Source organism: Mustela nigripes, chromosome 1, assembly GCF_022355385.1.
Source record: "Mustela nigripes isolate SB6536 chromosome 1, MUSNIG.SB6536, whole genome shotgun sequence".
In the NCBI taxonomy this organism is placed as follows: domain Eukaryota; kingdom Metazoa; phylum Chordata; class Mammalia; order Carnivora; family Mustelidae; genus Mustela; species Mustela nigripes.
The window spans coordinates 12,891,088-12,913,201 of record NC_081557.1 but is presented as its reverse complement, the minus strand read 5'-3'; the positions used below and the strand labels follow the sequence as shown (position 1 = coordinate 12,913,201).

At 53.4% G+C, this 22,114-nt stretch overlaps 1 protein-coding gene across 3 annotated transcripts; it reads right to left on the bottom strand.

Annotated features, from left to right (window-relative positions):
* Nucleotides 1–207: 207 nt before the first annotated feature.
* On the bottom strand, nucleotides 208–21,214 carry SLC43A3 (solute carrier family 43 member 3). 3 transcript variants are annotated; one of them, XM_059405258.1, is made up of 13 exons: nucleotides 21,194–21,214; nucleotides 20,055–20,421; nucleotides 19,703–19,832; nucleotides 12,784–12,830; nucleotides 11,298–11,374; nucleotides 10,981–11,073; nucleotides 8,808–8,947; nucleotides 7,218–7,315; nucleotides 6,141–6,314; nucleotides 5,808–5,927; nucleotides 2,671–2,857; nucleotides 1,950–2,073; nucleotides 208–839 (listed from the first exon to the last, which is right to left on the bottom strand). In XM_059405258.1, exons 2-13 carry the CDS (start codon nucleotides 20,236–20,238, stop codon nucleotides 738–740), a joined length of 1,476 nt encoding a protein of 491 aa, XP_059261241.1. In that variant the 5' UTR covers nucleotides 20,239–20,421; nucleotides 21,194–21,214; the 3' UTR covers nucleotides 208–737. The 3 variants fall into 3 exon arrangements, with proteins under 3 accessions (XP_059261241.1, XP_059261232.1, XP_059261222.1); XM_059405249.1 differs by lacking the exon at nucleotides 21,194–21,214 and adding an exon at nucleotides 21,006–21,091; XM_059405239.1 differs by lacking the exon at nucleotides 21,194–21,214 and adding an exon at nucleotides 20,565–20,585.
* Between the last annotated feature and the right edge of the window lie 900 nt (nucleotides 21,215–22,114).

Sequence of the window (22,114 nt, the reverse complement as noted above, 5' to 3'; positions counted from 1 at the left end):
GGAGGCACCGGAAGGAATGGAGGGACCCTAGGGACCAGGTGAGGGCGTCTGCCCCACTACTGGGTCCAGGGCGCTGTAGCCAGATCCCCATGCTCCACTCCTGTGTCCAGTCTCCCAGGCGGGAGCACCCTCAGGGACCCACAAGCAAGCATACACACGCACGCACACTCACACTCCAGCCCAAACCCTAGAAAGCCACACTGGGAGTTGCCTTCAGCAGAGAGGTTTTATTTCTCTATAAGATTACTCCCCAGAGAAATGTTTTATATGATGCCCAAACACAGAGGGACCCACCTCTAAGTGCCAGGCGTGATGGCCAAGGCCACGACCAGCTCACTCTCCACCCAGAGGCTTACCTGGCGTGAAGGTCTCGGCACACACAGGCTTCACAGCCAAAGAGGTCCAAAGAAGCAGGTGACACCCTTTCTCCCTCATCCCATCACTCCCCCCACCCCAGACCAAGTGTCTACCAAAGTCATGCGCTTCCTGCTCCAAAACCAGGAGCCACCATGGGCCTTGGCTCTAGGCCTATAGGACAGCAATCAGTGTGACAATGGACGGTCTGCAAATCCCGGTGTCTGCTAGCAGCTAAATATGTCTTTAAAAAATAATCATAATAATAATGGCTAATTAATATAAGTAGCCTGGGCAGGTCAAGTGCTCCTGGACACAGGGTCCTCAAAGGTGGGGAAAGATTAACAGAGCATTGTCAGGGCTGAGGAGCGACAGTTTCCAAGCTAGGCGGCTGCAAGAGAGCTCTTTTCCTGCCGACACTCCCAGTACACCATGAAGGGGTGGATGAACGTCAACACAGTAGCAAGCACCAGCATCACATTCACCTGGCAGGAAGCAGGGAGGGGAGAGGGGGCAGGTGAGGTCTAGCACTCTGAGCGGCAGCCACCACCACCAAAGGGACCAGAATTTCACCGGGTGCAGCCTCCCCATTCTCCTCAGACACTACGGGGCCCCAGGGAAAGCCTTCAGTCATTTTTCACTCTACCCTGTGGAGCAGAGTAGGGGAGGAATCGTGTGCCCATGTCACAGATGAAGAAGAAACACAGGTCTCAAGAGCACTCAATGACCTGCTCAAGGTCACACAGGAAGCTGGGGACAGTCACTAGAACACGAGTCTCCTGAATACAGTTGGAATTGTCTGACACCACAACCAAGAAATTCTCCCCGGTTTTTAGTTCAGTTCTGTGTGTGTCTCCCAATGACTGACTTAAACTCCTGCTCTACACATCGCTGATCTTTTTTTAGATGAGGCTAAGAGAGCTGTACACTGGTCAGAATACTGAATTCAAAGTCAAAAAACTTCTGCTCCTTAGCTACGTGCTTCTGAATATGGAAATCACAGAACCCCAACCACTGAACCTAGGTCTTCATTCTACCAAAAGGTGGAGAACCATGCCCACCCCTCCTCCCAGGGCTGGGCCCACAAGCGCATACCCCCCTCCGGTGTGGGGATGCAGGGGTGAGATTACAGAGCTCCAGCCCCTCGGACCAACAGTGGGAACCAACCAATGCCTAGTGCTGCCCCAGAGCCAGAGCCGGGCTCAGCCCACACTCACCACAAGCAGGAAATATCTCTAAAATCTTGGGTTTTTACTTGGAATCAGTAAGAATTTTACATTCTCCTCCAGAATATGTCTATGTGTCTCCCCACACATAAAAAATATTTTCTCCCCATATTTCCAATGATATGGACCCTCTTAGAAGCCATGTCACGTTAGTCTTGTGGTTTCAGGGACCCCTGCTGTAGGACAGGGTACTCTGCCACTCCAGTTTGAAAGAAAACCAAGGATGTAGCCCTCTGCAGAAAGAGTCCTGCAGGAACCATCTCAGACAGATTTGGGGCGCCCCCTGCTGGGGCCCCACTGAGGTGTCCCAACCTGGATGTCCTTGCTGGTCTAAGGCCAGGGCCACACCTCCCCACCCCTAGTACTCACGTAGAGCGGGTCATTCTGGAGGGGGCCTTTGATGAAGGTGAAGATGGGGAACTGGAGCAGAGACACAATGGCTGATAAGGCCATCACCAGCCCAAAGAGCTTCCCAAAGTGCTCTGAAGGGAAACTGGGGAAAGAGACAGACAGGGCACCAGTGAGCTCCCAGGACCTTCCCTCCAAGGAGGAGCCTGGCCGTGGTGAGCCTGGGTCAGCCACTTGCTCCCAAGTCCCCTGTCCTAGGCCTGGCTTCACCCTCCCGTGCTCACACAGCCCTTCCCCCCTTCACCTTGACTCAAGCCACAGAACACAGAAAAGTCATTATTTGGGGACCCAGACACAGGCTGTGCCTGGAGAGGTCTCAAGGGAAAGACAGACACACAAACATCCCTTTGTGCTAGCGAAGGAAGCAAGAACAGAGCGCCAAGGGGACGGAGAATAAGACACTCTTTTCCTCACTCTTCCCTGAATTAACCAGAAATGGGCCTTGGAGGGTGAATAGGAGTTCACCAGGTAGATGAGAGGCAGATAGGAGAGCTGATCTGAAGGTTTAAGTTCATGAACACTCCCACCAGCCCCTAGCTCTACCTCACCCTCTACACCTGCTCCCAGATACCGCCTCCCTCACCGGACCTCCCCCAGGTCCATCCTGACTTCTTTCCCTCCGGCACACCTCCCATTGTGCCAGCACGGCCCCTGTAGGGTAACGCAGCCCAAGCCCACTTACGCGAGGGTGAGGAAGGCGGCGTTGCCCCCGTACAGGAAGGAGCGGCTGATCACTTGCAGGATGAAGGTGACATACTGGAGGGGCAGGATGGGCACCGAGGCACAGATGGCAAAGCCCAGGCACAGGAGAGACGTCAGGGCCAGAGAAGGCACCGCGGAGCGCAGGGCCACTGTCATGGCCGAGGACCCTAGTTGAAAGGGAAGAAGAGGCTTCGTGGAGGCAAGCACGGAGGAGGGCAGGGACAGGGCACATAGAGGTGAGGAGGGACAGAGCCACCGCCCACCCACTGTGCAGGCAGAAACTCCCGCCCACCTGTTCATCGCTGATGCATCCGAGAGCCCTGATCATTCGCCCCCTAAATGCCATTCAGATGCATCCACTGCTCTCTTCCCCAGTGCCTCAGCCTGCTGCAGGTCTCCGACAGCACATGCCTGGATCGTGTCAGTGGCCTTCCAGCAGGGGCCACGTGCTCTGGCCCCCTCTGCCCCACAGCCGGGCACGCCATGCCACATGAGGGTGAGAGCTCCCGACAGCAAACAGCCCCCGACCGGCCACCACCTGGGCCAGGCTCCCTCCACATCACTGTGATGCCACCACGGGGACTGAGAGCCAGCAGGGGGGACGGAGGAAAGGAGAGGGGAGGAGGGGCGGTGGCATCAGCAGGTGTATTGGTACGAATAACACAGATACTGCGGAGCCAAGCGTGATGCATAAAATACATTTTTAAAATGCTCTATGTGGGCATGTGTGCATAGTGGGCAGCACAGCAGACCCACAGACACTACACATCTGTAGCATCGTTAGGAGCTACGACCTTCAGAGGAAAAGACGCAGATATAAAGTCAAGAGTAAAATCAAAGTAAGCTATGAATTAAAATATCAGTACGTCTTACCTCTCTGTCCAAGGCCTAAAAACACAGATGACCCAGCAGAACGGGAAGCCCAAGCAGCCGGACTGCAGGCTTTAAATACTGTTTCCCACTTAAAGGGACCCAGGAAGGCTTGAGGAAATGGCTGTTTCAGGCCCGGGGCAGGAAACGCACCCCGTGAAACAGGCCTGGCTGTCTCACTGGGCCCGAGAGTAAGACGCTCTCTACAGCTGGGGACGTTGTGTTCAAGGACCCTGGTTCTGGGTTGGCTGGTTCTGGGTTGGTGACATACCCAACAGCCAAAGTCGGACTGATCGGAGCATACAGAATCATCGTGACTGACACGGACTGGAACGCCTCAAATATATTTAAAATGAGGCTTTAAAATGGAAATGGCATTAGGGGATGCCTGGGTGGCCCCTTTCGTGAAGCATTCAATTCTTGGTTTCAGCTCAGGTCGTGAGATCGAGCCCCCGCATCGGGCTCCGCGCTCTGTGTGGCGTTTGCATGAGACTCTCTTTTTCTTTCCCTCTACCCGCCACATTCATGCACTCTCCCCCCTCTAAGATAAATAAATAAATCTTTTAAAAATAGCAGTAATAATAATAATTTTAAAAAAAAGAAGTGACATTTAAAAGGAAATCAGCTAAATAAAGGAGAAATGGCAAGTCATCCCCCTGGAGCTTGCTAGGGCACCAAGCCGTTATTCTGGAACTGGTACGTGAAGGAAGAACCGAGCGCTTATTTCAATCTTTTTTTTTTTTTTAAGATTTTATTTATTTGACAGACAGAGATCACAAGTAGGCAGAGAGGCAGGCAGAGAGAGAGAGGGGGGAAGCAGGCTCCCTGCTGAGCAGAGAGCCCGATGCGGGGCTCGATCCCAGGACCCTGAGATCATGACCTGAGTCGAAGGCAGAGGCTTAACCCACTGAGCCACCCAGGCGCCCCCTGAGCGCTTATTTCAGAGGACGAAGCAGTCAATAGGGGAAAGCTTGTCCTTCTAGAGGAACTGTAGCAGCCAAAAGCAGAAGGAAAGACGGAAATAGAAGATCTCCATTTTGCAATCCTAATAAAATAATGGATCCCGGCAGCGATCACCCGTAGCTACTAAAATCATTACCCGTGCAGCTGATGGGAAACTCTGTCCTGGGTGCATCAGACTGACAACGTCTGGACCCACCGATCAATCCTAACATCGTAAGAACAGGGACAGTTGGGACCGGGGGCCCTGCCGCCAAGAGCCCGAGGAAGCCCGCAGCTCCGCCTCCCAAGCCTGCTCGCCAAAAAATACTCAACGGCATCTCCTTAAGCCTCCAGTGCGCCTGTTTACAGGAAATATCCAATCAGCTAAGCATTTTTCAGTGATACCAAAAGATGCCAAATCCAATCTGGAGGAAATGTGATAGAACAAATGACCCAGTTTCTCCAACAAACAGCCAGAAAAACAAAAGATGGGGGGAGGGGAGGGGACGCCCAGACTGAAACAGAAGGGAGTAGGGACACATCAACCAAATGTATGGCGTGGACCCTGCGTGCACCCTAACATGAACAAACCATAAAAAGGCGTATCTGAGACCCTTTGGGAAATCAGAACAGGACTGCGTGTTAGAAGGCATTAAAGAATTACTGAGGTTTTTTTTTTAAGGGTAATGATATTATGGTGATGTTTCAATAGAAAGGGCCTTATTTGTGAGAGACACAGACAGAAGTGTTTACAGACGAAGTGATCTGATACCTGTGATTTGTCGTAAAATACCCCAGCAAGGGTATTCCTCTCTGGGATTCTTCAATATTTTGCCTTCTCTTCATCACCTTGACCCCACTGTATTCCTGGGCTGCTCTCCCAGGGCCTTCCTCTTCATCTCCTCACTTCTTGCTCACCCTTCAGACCTCGACTGAGAAGCCACTTCCTCCTGGAAGCCTTCCGGGACTGCCAGTCCACCCTCACGCAGAATAGGCTAGGTGCCCTTCTTTGTGTCCCTACCGCCCCCTGTGAGCCGACTTCATGGCTGGCGACACCTGATTCCTCACCCTTCATTCTCTAGACTGAGGACGGCCTGAGAACGAGGACCTATCTCTCTGGTCCATGGTGGAATCTGGAATGATTGGCACTGACGGACCCTCCGCGACTAGTGGATGGAGGGATGGATGGACGGACGGACGGACGGATGCCAGAAAAAGATTGAGAACACAGGAAAAGGTAGCTCTGGCCATGCATGAAGACTCCTCCCTTCCTGGTTCCCCGACCCGCTGCAGCCCAGGCCTCACCTTTGTCTTTGGCTTCCTTCTGGTACTTCTGCTTGAGCTGGTCCATGAGCAGGCCGTTCCAGGGGGCACACAGCACCCCAAAGAACTGAGTGATGGCGAAGGCATTTGTGTAGGTGCTGACTGCAGAGGGCAGAGAGGGCCTCGGTGGTAAGGCGTTTCCAGCACTGCCTCACAGGAGAGGACTCTCTCCCAGCCTGCCCCCACCCTGCCTGTCCCTCCTCCCTGCACCCCTGCTTGGAGCACGCACCCCTGCTGAGCGCAGCACCCTGGCCTCCAGGATCCGAGTCCCCAGCTGGGCGCACAGGTGGGCCGCCCCCCACCCCCACCACGTACCTAGCACTCTGTTGCCTCCCGCCAGGTTGGTGAGCAGCGAGTTGAGGGTGCCGATGAAGAGGTAGTGCCACAGCTGTATCACGGACAGCCACAGCAGGTGGCAGACAAAGCGCTGAGAGAGTGCGTGGCACCAGAAAGAGCGGGACTCCTGCTGCTTGCCAGGTTCTAGTGTCTCTGACAGGATAGAAGGATGTGGGCATGGATTATGAGAAAGCAGGGGAGCGGGGCGCGCAGGCCTGGCTAAGGAGCGAGCTCACCTCCTCTTCCTCCCAGACCACAGCCGGCATGTTCCCCGCGCGGCCTGCAGCCGGCTCATCCCACCTGGATATCTTCGTTGTCCAGCCCCCACCGCAGTGACCCACGCACGCCCTCCTCTGTCCCGCTGAACCCCGGTCTCCCTTTCACAGCTTGGACTCCATGACACTTCCTGTACCAGCACTTTCTCAGCCGGCGTGGTGACGAGAAAGACAAGAAGAGAACGTGGACATTCAAGGGGAAGGGAGTGTCTCAGCAGCCCCACGACCCTTCCCCTGCTTTCGGTACGGGGATCCTGAGTCTGTTCTCGAAACGGGGCCCTGCCTCAGTCCTCAAGGTCCAGGTAGGACTCTGAATGAGCTGCCCTGTTCCAGGGCTAACCGGCCATGATTTTAGTCTGGGGGTCCCCAGAGGCATCTGGGTGCTCCTCTTCCCAGAGCCTGGCAAGTTGATGTTTCCCTTGGGTTTGTGAGCATCCCAGAATCCTGTTCTTGCTTTTACCTTGCCAGCAGCAGTCTGTGATGTTTGTAACCAAAAACCCAGAGCAGATGGAGCAGGGAGAGGAGTCAGGGAGCAGGACAGAGGTATGAGGAGCCGAGGGGAGAGAAAAGAGGGACAGAGACAGAAGACCCAGAAGCTGGGCCCCTCTGTGGACCCTCTGTAAGAGGGGTTGAGGCAGGCATTGAGAAGCCCCTACAGGTCCTCTGATGGACCTTTCCTGATGCTGCTGTGTCCCTGGGGTGGCTCCGGAGGCAGAGAACCAGGCCGGCCGCAGGGCAAAGGCAGGGCCTGAAGGGCAGAGAGTCAGCCAGCAGGACTCACCTTCCTTTGCTGGAAGGAACTCATTCGACTGCATTTCTACCTTGTCGGACTCAGCTGCGTTCTTCTCCCCCTCGGTGGTGTCATTCCCGGAGCACAGGCTGCGGACACAGGAGCCCCCAGCCCAACCCAAGGACTGTGAGCGGAGCCTGAGAGTCAGGCCGCAAGGAACAGTGCAGGGGCTCCCAAAGTTCATCATGCTTTGGACACACCTTCCACCAGCCCTCCTGCCCAGACCAGTTAAATCTAAATGTTTAGGCATGGGAGCCAGGATTCTGTATTCTTTTTTTTTTTTTTAGATTTATTTATTTGTTTTAGAGAGAGAAAGCGAGCACCAACGGGGAAAGGCTGAGGAAGAGGAGAGAGAGAGAGAAGCAGAGGCCCCACTGAGTGGGGAGCCCGACACAGGGTTCAATCTCACGACCCCAAGTTCATGACCCAAGCCCAAATCAAGAGTCAGATGCTCAACCCAGTGAGCCACCCATGCACCCCCCAGGCCTCCATATTTTTTAAAGATGTCTAATGATTGGGGCCCCTGGGTGGCTCAGTGGGTTAAGCCTCTGCCTTCAGCTCAGGTCATGATCCCAGGGTCCTGGGATTGAGCCCCGCATCAGACTCCTTGCTCAGCAGGGAACCTGCTTCCCCCTCTCTCTCTGTCTGCCTCTCTGCCTACTTGTGATCTCTGCCTGTCAAATAAATAAATAAAATTTAAAAAAAAAAAAAAAAAAAAAGATCTCCAGTGATTTTAACTTGCAGCAAATTCTGGGAGCCACTGGAAATGTGGGAGAGCGGGCCAGGCCGGGGTCTGAATCCCAGCACTGCCTCCTTCTCGCTGTGGAACCATGGCTCGCACTTAGCTCTTCTGAGCCTCTTATTCCCTCATTTGGAAAACAGAAATAAGGATATTTATCTGAGAGGATTATCATGCCATGCAAACAGAAGGCACCAGGCAAACAGTAAGGGAACAATAAATCCATGCCTCCCCCAGCACCTATGCTGCTGCCTGCAGAACCGGTCACATGTCTTCTCCTCCCCTGTTCTCCAACCTCTGCAATGGGTCTTGGCCGCTCAACGGGGTCCCCAGCCCCTGTGTCTGGGCTGGCCCCAGGAGCTGCTTCTACCAACCCAAGGGAGCAGAAGTGATGCTGGGCCAGTTCTGAGAAATTCTGTGCACATCTGCACAGCTTCTTGGACCCTGGCACTAGCCTGATGAAGAAGGAGAGCCACGTGACCCAGATCTTTGTCAGCCCAAAGGACTGTCAGACAACCCCGTGTGATTGAGGCCATCCTCACCGCCACCCCAGCTAGCCCAACAGATGACCAGCCGCCTGAGCAAGCCCTACCGACACCATCCAGGCCCAGCTCTGATCAGCAGAACTAGCTGGCTACCCAGACTCACGAAAAACAGTAAGTGCTCAATGGTTAACACGACTGAGCTTGGGAGTAGCTTGTTACGCAGCGACTGCTAGCTGATGGAGGCCTGGCCCAGCGTTGCTGTCCTACATCCCACTAGCCCATCTGTCCCATGCCTGGCTTCCCACCTCAGGTCAGGCAGAGGGCTCGGGCCCATGACCACCAGACCACAGTGCTTACCCGTAGCGGTAGTTGGGGGGCAGTGGGTAGGGGATGTGGCCTCGGGGCATCAGGAGGAAAGTACGCACAACATGCCAGGCACTGCAGACAGAGAGGAAGATGAAGGAGGCCCTGAGGCTGATCCCCTGCTCATAAAGCAGCTGCAGAAGAAAGAGGAAGACAGTCAGCATCACAGCCAAGTTCATGGCAACACTGTTCACAACATCCAAACAGCAGGAGCAAGGCCAGTGTCCATTTGCAGATAAACGGGCAAAGGAACTGTGGCCTGCACATATGACGGGACAGCATTCACCCCTGAAAAGTCCCGACACAGGCCACAGCAGGAACTCGAGGACACCATGCTGAAGGAGATAAGCCAGTCACAAAAGGACGACATGCTTCCACGTCCAGGAGGGGCCCAGAGCCGTCCAAGTCACAGACTCAGAAAAGAGAATGTGCTTGTCGGGGGCTGGAGGGGGTGGACAGGAAGTCACTGTTTAATGGGCACAGAGTTTCAGTTTTGCAAGGTTGCAAAGAGTTCTGGAGATGGAGAGGGGTCATGGTTACACAATATAAATGAACTTAATGTCCCTAAACTGTTTACTTAAGAACGGTTAAGAGAGGCAATTTTATGTTCTGTGTTTTACCAAACGGAAGAGTCAGTGTAGGCAGCAGAGGCTGGAACCCCAGCCTGTCACAGGCTCTTGAATGCTGATCAGGGACACCTGACGCACACAGAGACTCACCCTCACCCCGAGGCTCGACCAGCGTTGGGGAGGGGGGCGTGTCACCGATCCCCACAGCCTTGGAGACTCTCCTAAAGTGCCCTCTCGGAAATCTGCGAGCCCACTGCTTTTTCGGGTTTTGTTTTGTTTTTAGTAGCAGCAAAGTCCTTTTTCTCAAAGAAAATTTCACACAAAAATTCAACTTATAAAACACATCAGTGGGAAGTGGCCCCAGTCATCTCCCCCCTCATGCTCCTTGGCGACCACCTAACACCACAGATAACCCCTCAGGGCTCCTCCACTCAGTTTGGAAACCCCTGAGCTAGCCCACCTCCTCCTTTTATAGAGGGTCAAAGCGAGGTTCAGAGAGGTGCAAGGAACTGTTCAAGGTCAGAGTCAGCAGCAACAAGGTCAGATTAAACTAAGAACTAAAGAGACAAAAGAGAAAGGAAGCATGCCCAGGGGAACCAGGAAACTGGCTCTTGTACCCGTGCTAGAGAGGCTTGAGTAAGTGCCCGTGGCGGTCTGGGTGACCCTCAATGCCAAGGTGCTCATGGGACTAGGCTAGCTAGTGTCACGTCCAGAGATCCTCTTCTCTTCCCCCATAGCCCATGGGCTGTGCCAGCTGCCTCTGGCCTAACCAAAGCCTGGAGGGAAGTCCTAAATTGGTCAGCTTGAGGTGTTGAGGACCCACATTATCTGATTTCTTCCACTCACTCATCCTTAATGTCCTCCAGCTGGTGGCCTCATAATCACAGCATGGCTGCCACAACTCCAGCCATCACATCTTCCTACCACAACATTCAAGAAGAAAAAGTGGGTAGGGGGACCAAGAAGGAAGCCTTTCTTTCAGTTCTGCTCTCACCTTCCACCAGGGAAGGAAAATATGCCCTAAACTCTGTATGTATAGTATGACCACCTCTAGCCATCACTAACCAGGGGAAAAGGGATTGCCCCCGTTGGCTAAGGTCAATCAGGATTCATCCTCTAGACTGGGGACCACACTGCCCAGATGGAATTATGAGCAATGAAGAAGGCAGAAAGGCAGTCAGGTAGGGGCCACTAACAGCACTAGAACAGCCCATCCCCCTAGTCCCCCCAAAGCAGCCTTTGGGAGAGTTGGAGAGGCCTCTGTGTCTGCCCATGTCGCTCCCACAGGCCACTTCTCACGTTCTTGTCCAAACCAGAAGCTCACAAGTGCCACACCCCCTTCCACGGGTCTCCCAGCCTCTGTCCAACACCAGCCCAAGGGCATCACAGCCTCTCCCCCGAAATCCTAGACAGCTGTTAAGAGTTTAACCACTACCACGTGAGGCTCCAGAACCAGACAGGTCCAGGCTCGAGTTCAAATTAAGTGTTGTGTCTACTGGCTACAGGAGGGTCGACGGAAAGAAACCATGTGAGGTTCACAAGACAGGCGTCTGGCGCACGGAAGCGTGTGATACATGCTTCTCCCTGGTATGTTTTACCTTGATGACAAGGAAGACTGCCGAGGAGGAGTCAAATGCCCCATTGTAGAGGGTGATGATGGTTGAGCGGTGTTTGCCAAAGAGGTTCCCAACCTAGAGAACACGGGAGTCACTTCTTCCTGAGCCGGTTCTTCCAGTCCCCGGGGCACGTGCCAGGCCCTCATGATACCCAGACCCGCCTCCATCCTGGGATCCACCGTCCTGGCTTGAGCCAGCCCCACTGGAAGTGGCCAATGCAGAAGAGCTCGTGTCTCCCTCCCCCCACCCTCTGCAACCTGACCTCCAGCCAGGGGCCCGTGGTCAGGGCGAGCTCACACCTGCAGGTTGGTGATCAGAAACAGGATCCCTCCCACGGTGAGCATGGGCATGGCCAGGAAAAGCAGCAGGGCTGAGCCTGGAAGAGAGAGGGGGGCAGTGTCAGGGCAGCAACATGGGGTCCCAAACTCTGGCTCCCACCTGCCCCAAATTCCCAACAATCCTGGGAGCAGGGCCCCAATTCTAGCCAGCCTGCTAGCATTCTTTGAGGACCTTAAGATAGTGGTCAGGGTTCCCCCAAATGTCCCTGCAGAGGGAGCCATCGGAGGTCTCCTGGGCCCAAAGGCGATCCTGGGTGGCCGGCCTGGTTGTCTGGACGTCACGAGAGGCAAGACTCAGAGTGAAACCACTGCTCCCTTCCCTCATTAAACCCCAAGCAGCCCCTCCATTCCTGCTGGATACAGTTGGAGAAGCCTGGATTCGGCCCCGGAGCGCTTCCGGTAATTCACCGCAGGACTGGAGCTCAATTCTGAATCCCTCCCTCAGTCCCCTCGTCCATTAAATGGGAGTAACAGTCCTGGCTCTTCCCATCTCATGGGGTGCCGTGACAGCCAAGCAAGAAACGGCCGTGAATTGTGCTTCCCTGGTCCCTTAAAGCTGGAGTGCCTCCTCCGTGCCAGGCACCACACTTGGTCAGCATAACCAAGACACCAGAAAGAGGGCTCCCCACTACAAGTCTTGGCGAGACATCTCTCTGCCATCCAGCTTCTCCTTCACGTGATGGGAGAACAGGAGAATGAACCAGCCTGAAATTCGCAGACTTTGGGAGTATTTTCTGTTCATCAACAAGTAAAATTTCAAGCAAAAACTTCTGATTACAATAAGGCTGTCAACGTTTGCCCTACCACATAAGGATTTTTTTAAAATATGGGTTTTTTAAAAAATAAAGGTTACATAAGGATACTCTTTAAAATATAGGGTTTTTTTTTTTAAACAAAGGTTATTTTTTTAAATAACCCTCCTTCACACTATCATTTTGGTTTGTTGTTGTTTTTTTTTTTTTTATTTTTAAGATTTTATTTATTTGTTTGACAGAGAAAGAGATCACAAGTAGGCAGAGAGGCAGGCGGGGGTGGGGAGCAGGGGAAGAGGGGAAGCCCCTCCTGATGCAGGGCTTGATCCCAGGACCCTGAGATCGTGACCTGAGCCGAAGGCAGAGGCCCCACCCCACTGAGCCACCCAGGCGCCCTATCATTTCGTTTTTAAGAAGAGAACACATTAACACACACAAAAGGAAGGATATAATCTTTCAAATAAATTCTCTCTGAAGCAGTCTCTTCATTATCCTCATTTTTTCGCATTTCTCAGTTGACTAGACTGGTTTCACAGACCAGCAATAACCCCCTCAAAGAGCCTCTTGAGCTCAAAGCCTGTGGTTCTCTGAACAGCTGTGGGGGTCAGGGTGTCCCGCTCATCACCTTTGGCACCTGCCCCACCTACCAGGTGCCCCCAAGCTTGGATCCCTCCCACCCACCAGACGGCACTCACCTGCAGAGGTGAAGGCTATGATGAGTGTGGCGCTGGTGTAGAGAAATCTGAAACACACAACGGGAGGTGGGAAATGTTGTCCAAAGGACAGAGTAGACAGAGCCAAGGTCCTCCCACTTGGGGTCCCAAAAGCCAAATCCCTTGGAGAAAGGGATTAGTGCCCCCCGGGCCTCCAAGGCAAAACTTCTGAGTTCTAATTCCTCTTTGCTGTGTGACCTTGGGTAAGGCACTGCCCTTCTCTGGGCCTCAGCAACCTTTTCTACAAAAGGAAATGAATGGACTGATCAAGAAGTTCTAGGGCACTGTGATTTCAGGACCACAACCCCAAGGTTACAGGGATTTCATAGCAGTTTGGGGATCCTACAAGGCATGGGGTAAGAGAAGCAGTGCTAAGTGTGATATTCTAATTTGTAATAGGAAATATGCATTCGGTCCCTGTCCCCAGGGCCTGGCACAGAGCTCTTAAAACACCTGTAAAGTTTTCAGTGACAAGAGCACTAAGAGCATCTTTGTTCTGATTGGGTAACTCTGGGTGGGCTCCTGGATGGCTCCTGGCGGGAGCTGGTCACCAGAAAGACCAACCTGTAATTAGACACTTGGAATTTTCAGTCCTGCCTGTCTACTTCTGCAAAAAGAGGAAAGGGGCTGGAAATGGTTAATAAGTGACCAAGCCTACAGGAGAACTTCTGGGCTGGTGTGTACAACCACCTGCCAGGAAGATAACACAAAACTTCCTGTGCCCGGGACCTTCCCAGACCTCACCCTACATATCTGCCCATCTGGTTCTTTATCCGCATCCTTTATCATACCCTTTAGCAAACTGGTAAACATATGCAAATGTTTCCTTGAGTTCTGTGGTTGTTCTAGAAAACAGTCCAACCCAAGGGAAAAGAGGTCATGGGAACCTCTTGTTTCTAGCCACATCAGACTGAGGTTGTGGGTAAACTGGGGACCTACCCCCAGTAATGGCATTTGAAGTGGGGGGCAGTCTTATGGCACCCGGCCCTTAACCTGTAGGATCTGAGTGCTCGCCAGGGAGACGGTGTGAGAACTGAGTTACACCGTAGGACACCCAGCTGGTGTCCAAGAATCATGTGGTGTGGGGAGAATCCACATAGCCACCTCATGACTGGATGTCTCAGAAGGGAATTTTTCTGCTGAAAGTCAAGGAGAAATGCAGGAGGAGATATGTAGGACTTTCCAATAGAGTTGGTGGCAGTGAAGTGGGATTTGCTAGAACAGCCCAAGCTCAAAGAAACATGTACTTGGAGGGAGGGGTGTGCGGGATGAAGAGCCCTGGCTCTTGGGAGGCCACGGGTCACGCACGGCAATCAGTCACTAAAGGGAGAAGTTACCCATTTGGAATTCAAAAACAGATCCAGCTCCCGGGGACCGGGTTCACGGGATGCACAGGAAGTGCAAAGTAATAAGCAAAAGCTGGAAATATAAGCGCCCGGTTACTGTGACCCATAATAGCTAACATGAAATTAAAAGAGAGTGCCAGATCAGCCCTGCATGCTAGACCAGGGTCAGATGCAGGTCAGTGTGAGTCTGGCCATTAGCCTCGAAGTCACCCCCAAGGAAAAATGATGCAGAGTCACCGAAAGTCCCTCTAAGACCTCTGGTCCCCAAGAAGGTCATCCGTGTGGGAGGATGACAAAACTGAATCCAGGCAGGGGACTGTTGTGCGAAGTTGCAGCTACATTTTGTGGATGGGTATCTCCAGCTTCCCAGAGAACATTTCCTGAGTTGGAGTGGGAATGTGACTAAATTGGGGGCTGTGGTGTCTTGGGTTTTGAATGCTGCAGAGTGGAAGGGCCTGTCCAGGGTTAACACAGGACCTAGAGCTCGCTCGGGATCCACACACACGGGAGGTTATTCCTGGGGGCACAGATAGGGGCCGCTGTAAGGTCCTGTCCCAGGAACATCCCAGATGGCGCAGCCCCCATGCTTTGTATGCAAGCCCTGTGGGCGTGGCTTTACGGTGGCCTGTGCCCAGGTCGTGGTAAATTCTGTAGTGAAGGAGGCCCCTTTCACATGGGCACCTCATAAAGCCATTGCTGCAAAAACCAGTATCCCTGGCTCAGTTTCCCTTCCTGGGTCTTCTAGGTGCTAATAAATATATTAGGTTAATTAACAAAAGAATGGGGACTGGCAGAGGGGAGAATCGAGAGACTGGCTGTAGGGCAGAAATTTTTACATGGTTATTAAGAATAAGGGGCGGGGCGCCTGGGTGGCTCAGTGGGTTAAAGCCTCTGCCTTCAGCTCAGGTCATGATCCCAGGGTCCTGGGATCGAGCCCCATATAGGGCTCTCTGCTCAGCAGGGAACCTGCTTTCCTCTCTCTCTCTGCCTGCCTCTCTGCCTACTTGTGATCTCTGTCTGACAAATAACTAACTAAATAAATAAATCTTAAAAAAAAAAAAAAAAAGAATAAGGGGACTATTGGGGAATCTGGACGGCTGCCTTCGGCTCATGTCGTGATCCTGGAGTCCCAGGATCGAGTCCCACATCGGGCTCCCAGCTCTGCAGGGAGTCTGCTTCTCCCTCGGACCTTTTCCCCCCTCATCTCTCTCTCTCAAATAAACAATTAAAATCTTAAAAAAAAAAAAAATAAGGGGAGTAAAGCAAATATTGATGGGAGTAGAACAAAGAGGAAACAGGAGAGTCGTGGGATCATCTTCGCTGGGTGGAAATCTCCAGATGGTTATAGAAATGTAGGATAAATGAAACCGACAGCTATTGGGGTTAAAAAGAAAGTGTTAATACAGGCACTGCCAAAGGCTGGGTGAGCCAGGGGGACCCCTGCCAGCCCCCAGCATTAAAGTGCCTGCAAACAAGTCCAGTCTGTTTGCTCCCATTTGGAAAAACGTTAAAAGCCAGAATACAGAGAGGTCACAGTGAGAAACCCAACCAGTGGGGCGCCTGGGTGGCTCAGTGGGTTAAGCCGCTGCCTTCGGCTCGGGTCATGATCCCAGGGTTCTAGGATCGAGCCCCGCATCGGCTCGAGAGAGAGAGCAGAGAGCCTGCTTCCTCCTCTCTCTCTGCCTGCCTCTCTGCCTGCTTGTGATCTCTCTCTGTCAAATAAATAAATAAAATCTTAAAAAAAAAAAAAGAAAGAAAGAAAGAAACCCAACCAGCAATTGCTGGGGGCAATCGTTAGACAGATTCACCAGGTTCCAGACTCACAAAAGGACCAGTCTCCCTTGACTCTAACCCTCATCTTGGCCCCAAAGCCTTTTGCACAGAAGAGCCAAAACAGGCAGGGGGTAGAGAAGAGAAGTTCCCAGGGCTCCCTGGTAAGGGGAACCTCACCCACTGAGGCATCAAAATCTGCTGGTAAAGCCTGGCCATGGGCTTCAGTTAGACTAGGAGCACATAAACCTATGAGTTGGTAGGTTTATGAAAGCTGCAGTGTTGAAACACGCTCTCTGTAAAGACATTGTGTCTCCTTTCCCCAATGTTTCACAATGAGAGACTATGTGTGGCTGGGAGCATTTCCCCACCTAATGTTGGAAATCGCCTGCTGAACAAGTCCTAAGGAAGCTGTGGGAAGGAAAGTCAGAGTTCCTGGAAGAAAGGGAAATGTTTATAGGAGAACTGGTATGTTTGAACAGGCTTTGTGAGAAGGGGCTGTGTCTCCTTGACACTGGATCCTGGGGCTGGACCCTGGGTGTGACCGGGGAAGGCTTTTCCCCGCCAGTGCTCTGGAACAGAAGGTGTCTAAATCCTAAATCCTCCTGTCCTGTCAACTGGACCTGTGCGCTGGGAACCAGTGAGAATGCCCGAGCCCTGACGGTGTAGGACAGAAGGCAGAGTGCCAGTCAGGGATGAATGCTCTGTGCCGTAACCCTGTGGGGAGCCCACAAGGGGGCTTATGGCAAAAGCCTGTGGGCACCTCCCAGCAGCAACCACTGGGAGCTTGGACAAGAGAATTTCCATTTCCGGGGCATTTATCATCTTGCTATCAGACATTAATTGAATCCACACGATAGCCAAGGTACATAAAATGATCTTCAAACATGAAAGACCCACGATGTCTGGGATGATATCGGAGAAATGCTCCAATGGGGATGGCCATGGCAAGAATTCCAAACTGAAAATAGCCGTGGTGAGACAGGATCGTGTTGTCTGGGGAATGTGAGGAGGAGAAACCACTACCAGGGAGCCTCTCCCCGCCCGTGACCGACTCTGGAATGTGTGGAGAGCAGCTGGACTCTACTGCTTCTTGGAAGGTGCCCTACAAAGAACCCTCCATTGGCCAACACAGAGCTCCCTGGCTGTGTGCCGAGGCGAATGGACAGCCACATCCTGTTTGGAAGGCTACTGCCCTGATCCAAAAAGGTAAAAACAGATCAGCTCAGCAGGCTGCATGACCCTCATGCTACTGTCCTACAAAAGAGGAAAGAGACCTATCACTGAAAAGGCCAGTATGTTCGGGTTCTTACAGAGCTGGGGGCAGTGGCCCATGGCCTTGCCATTCGGTCACACAGGAGGGGACTAGAAACCTGGCCAGATGGGGCACAGTCCTACGGAAGTCACTGTGGCATTCGAGGGGTGCACGAAAACGGGAGAACAAATATGTTCAAACAGGCTGTCTGTGAAGTGGCTGTCTCTCTCACACGGGGAACGGACAGGGTGTCTGAGTGGGAAGTGGTCCCCTATTAGCACTGTGGTTAGCGGAACCTTGCCCCCTCTTCATGCTGGGGTCACAGGACTAGGCTGATAATACCAGGACTGGAAGCAGAGATGAGTCCTAAGCAAGAAAACTGTGTTCTTAATCACTGTGTTCCAATTCCTAAGTGCCTTCCCTCTATCTGCCATAATCGGAACAGGGAACCGGGAAGGCAGCCATCTTGCCTGGTGGGACAGCGAGCCCGCTTGGTTCTGGGCCTCCGTCACCTCACCTGAATGGGAAGACACTTGCTGCATGAGTATTGCAGACTGGCTCAGTGGCCAAACCTAACATCCCTTCCAGAGGCAGAACAGTTACTGGTATCAACGGAGAGAAGGAAAATCAGAAAATAAGGGGGTGAATAAGCAGCTTCTATAAGGAGGGAAATGAGTGTGAAGACTCGGAAAGAGGCTCAGGGCAAGACAGGATCTTGTCTCTTCCCTCAATTATACTGGATGCCTGAAGGGTGAAGGGATGTATTGCTGAGATCACTCCTGCTTTTGGAACCTCACAAGATCAAACAGAAGCCCATGAGCTTAAGTGGCCCTGGGAGACCTTTTCAGATGGTCTGATGATGGACTGCATAGTTATTAATGACTGAATGTGTTTCTGTTAATGGGCCAGGACCTTTCAACCTTTACGATTGTTTCTGCTATGAGGGATCGGTGTTCAAAGACCAGGGGCTACCCTGTGATATTGTGGCTTACACAAAGAAATACATATTTGGTCTTTGTCCTGGGTCCCTGACACAGGGCTCCCAAAACCCTTGTAAATTTCCATGATAAGAGCACAAGAGCATTTTTTGTTCCAGTGGGGTGACTCTGGTAGGATCCCGGATTGCTCCTAAATGGGGACTGGTCACCAGAAAGAGCAAACATTGGTCAGGATTGGAAGTCTGGCGTTTTTCAGCAACACCCACCCCCCCACCGCCACCGCACTTCTATAGAGAGGGGAGAAGGGCTGGAAATGGTTAATAACTGATCAAGCCAACATGAAGAAGACTCCACAAAATCCCAATAGGATGGGGCTCAGAGAGCTTCTGAACCTGTATGCTTTCATCTGTATCGTTTATCATATCCGTTCATAAACTGGTAAACACCAATGTTTCCCCGAGTTCTGTGAGCTGTTCTAGCAAATAATCCAGTCCAAAGAGGTCATGGGAACCTTGGATCTGCAGCCAAGCCAGACAGACATGGGTAACCCAGGGACCCACCAACTTGCCATGGGCATCTGAAGTAGGGGGCAGTCTTGTGGGACAGCCCCAAACCTGCAGGATCTGACACTCTCTCCAGGGAGATGGGGTCAGAATGGAGTTACATTATAGTACATCCAGCCGATGTCAAAGAATTGCTTGGTGTGGGGGAGAAACCCACACACGTGGTGACCAGGTGTATCAGAACTGATGTGTTCTATGTGAAAGTAAAAGAGAAACACAGGACAGACAGAGTTTTCCCTAACATGCTAAGGCTGGAGACGAGGGAGGGGACCAAGGAAGGAGTGGGAAGAAGAGGAGGAGACAGGGAGCCAAGGACAGACTGAGATCAAGTCATTCCACACCCAGAGGCTTAAGGAGCAGGAACACGCTTTATCAGCCAGCCCTCCAGGCCCTCTGTCTGATAACTCAGGTTCCAAACATCTGCCAGGAGGCACCTGCTCTAGGTCTATTAAGGCCTTGGCAGGCCACTGCTTATCGCTGAAGCTGGCCAGCTACTGTGGCATACCCTGTCTGAGTGAGATGAGGTGCCTCCCCCTCTGTGAAACCCCCACTTCTCTGCTCCAGTCAGGGGGTCAGGAGATCCCACCATCAGGGGTATGCAGGAGACCTTACTAGGTCTCTGGGGGATGACATGGGGGGGGGGGGGGGGGAGGGGGGGGGGGGGGGGGGTGTGAGATGGTAATGGACCTGGATGTGAGGCCTGGTAGGATCCCTGAGTGACAATTTTCACTTCCGCTATTCTAACCCAGGCACCAAGCCAGCCCTCAAAGGAAATCGGCCTGGGCTCCAGCTCCATTCAAATACACAATCACAAGGAACAAAAGAAAAACAGGGCAGAAGCAAGGGGAGTAGGGGTGCAGAGAAAAGAATGGATCTAAACAGTCCACATCCTGGGCTGTTTCTGACAGTTGCTGGGACCGGGCTGGGCAGGGCGGCCCTGTTGCCCAGCTGTGTCTCCCCCAAGCATGGCTGCTGCCAAAAGAATTCCTCTGTCCCATCTGTGCCCAGGCCCGGGCCTTTGGGACTTACATGGCTATGAGACGAGCCACGGTGGTCTTGAACCTGTCAAAGATGAAGCCGGCGGGGAATGTCATGAAGTTGTTCATGAAGGATCCCAGGGTGAAGATGAGTGAGAACTTCTCATCCTGGGCTTTGCAGTCTGGAGGAGAGAAAGGGAGACCTCAGGGAGCTGAAATAAGACAGCCCCTGGTTACTTAGCCCTCAGGGGCTGGAACTTCCAGGCACCTGCTACACCAGGAGAGTGATAGTCCTTTCCTCTCACCCCAGAAAAGCTGGCACAAGGTGGAGGGGGGTGCAGAATCCCCCCCAACCCCTTCCCACTGCCTGGGAACCAGACTGCTTTCCTAGAGGAGTCCCTTACCAGCCTGCCCCGTAAGATTGCCCATCAGCGCGCCATCGGGTTCACATAGCTCCTCAAAGTAATGCTCTGTTTTGAAGACGAACACCAGCGATGCCCAGCCAAAGAGGACTCCAGCAAAGCCAAGGCATTCCAGCAGCCCGGTCAGCAGGGTGGCCACTCGGAGGGATAGACCCTGGCTTGGCATGGCCTGAGGTGGAGCCGGTCCCCAAATCTCACTCGGGGCCTCCGGGGCTGATCACCAGTGCTTCAACGGCTGGCCTTTGGGCCTTTGGAAAATTCCTCGGCCAAGCCCTTCCGTTCAAGTAGGCTCCGGTTCTGCCTTTTTGCCGGCCTGGGTAAGAGACAGCGGTGGGCGATTCTCTGGACCCTGTAAAAAGCAAGCAGAGGCCGCTTAGTACAGGGGGCTTGCGGGAAAGACAGAGGGGGACGAAGGGTTCTGGAAGAGGTGCAGAAAGGGGCCAGCTGCTGGAAATAGCTGCAAAAAGCCTCTCCAGCCCACAATGGCTGCACCTGGGGACGCAAAAACGGAGCCTGATTCTGAAGACTGTCCACAAAAATAGAAACAGCGGTGACTGGCGCGGAGCCGGGGGGACACTTCACGGAGGTCGTCGCAGGCTCACAACCACCTGTCAACGTTAGCTGTCTCGTTTTCTCCAGGTTACCAACAAGGGAATAAAAGGTCCACGGGAGGTTGTCGGCTTGCCCAAGGTCACAAGGGCTAGTGCACCACGACACAGACCAATCTAAAGCTGAAAACACCCAACTCCAACAGGACCCTCCGTGACCCTCTATGGAAAGGGCGCCCCGAGATCCGCACCCCCGCAGCCCCACGCGCCCCTGCTCCTGCACGCGCACCCTCTCCGCACGCGGGCGCCCCCCCCCCCCGCCCCGGCCGGGCGCCGCGGGGATCCCCGGCCTCCCGCCTCCGCGCCTCGCGGCCCCGGAGCCTACCCGGCAGGCCTCCTCGCTGGGACTCCCGCGCCGCCCGCGCCCCGCGCCTTTTGGATTCGCGCCTCTCGCCGCCCCTCCCAGCCCCGCCCTCACCCCCCGCCGCGTCCGGAAGGGCCCTGACCCGCGGGGCGGCGTCGGGGGAGGTCCACCGCCCCGGTTCCTGGCACTTCCTTTCTCCCCCCGCTCACCATCTCTCGCGCGCCTTTCCGCCCAGGCCTGGGATCTTCGCTCCGTTCTCTCTCTCCGGCCGCAGCCGCGCCTGTTTCCATCTCTCTTGATCCTCGCTCAGCCTCCTGGTCCGTTCGCCTCTCCGCCTTCCTCTAACCAAATTCGTTTCAAAACTGTGGCTCACGCGGGGAGACCCGCGTAGGAAAGCACAGACGCCCAGCACACACCGAGGACACAGATGGCTACCTGCGGCCGCGCGGACACACACACGCGCCCTGTTTCAGTGCTTTACCTTGCCCACTTGCGTGGCCGCAGAATTCATGTTTGCCCATTTTCCACCAGCACAAACCCTGGTCCTCATCTCTGGCTCTCAGGGCTGCCAGCAGCCGCCCCACCCCACCCCGCATAGAATCAGAGAGCCAAGGACAGCTTTCCAGAACCCACACCACTGCCCTCCCCCTCCCTGGTTTCAACCCCAAAGATCCCTTTGATTACTCCCTGCCTCACCCCGGCCCAGGTTGTGAAAGATTTTACCCGCCAGACTGCGTTGATTAAGTATTCATTCATTGCTCCATTTTTTATTAATCAAAGACATATATAATTGCCCATTGGAGCTTGTGATCGGCGTGAGAAAAGCAGCTGAACCAGCTGCGTTCCTATCATTCCGGCCCAGAGCAAGTGAGTCGACAGCTTCCTTGGCCTGTGCTGCTATTTCCCCCGCATCAAAAGCTGAGTTTGGGAGAGCGCTTCTCGCATATTCCACGCAGTCTGCAGATCTCCATGCACCGCCTTCTAGATTCACCCTGAAGCCAGGGACTCAAGCTATTCCAAGTGCGCACTTCTTTTTGGAGAGAAAGAAGAGGTTAGAACCAGGGATGGCCAGAACCAGAGAGAATCTTCCAGATCGCTACCACAGCACCGAGGATAAAGAAAGTGTGACC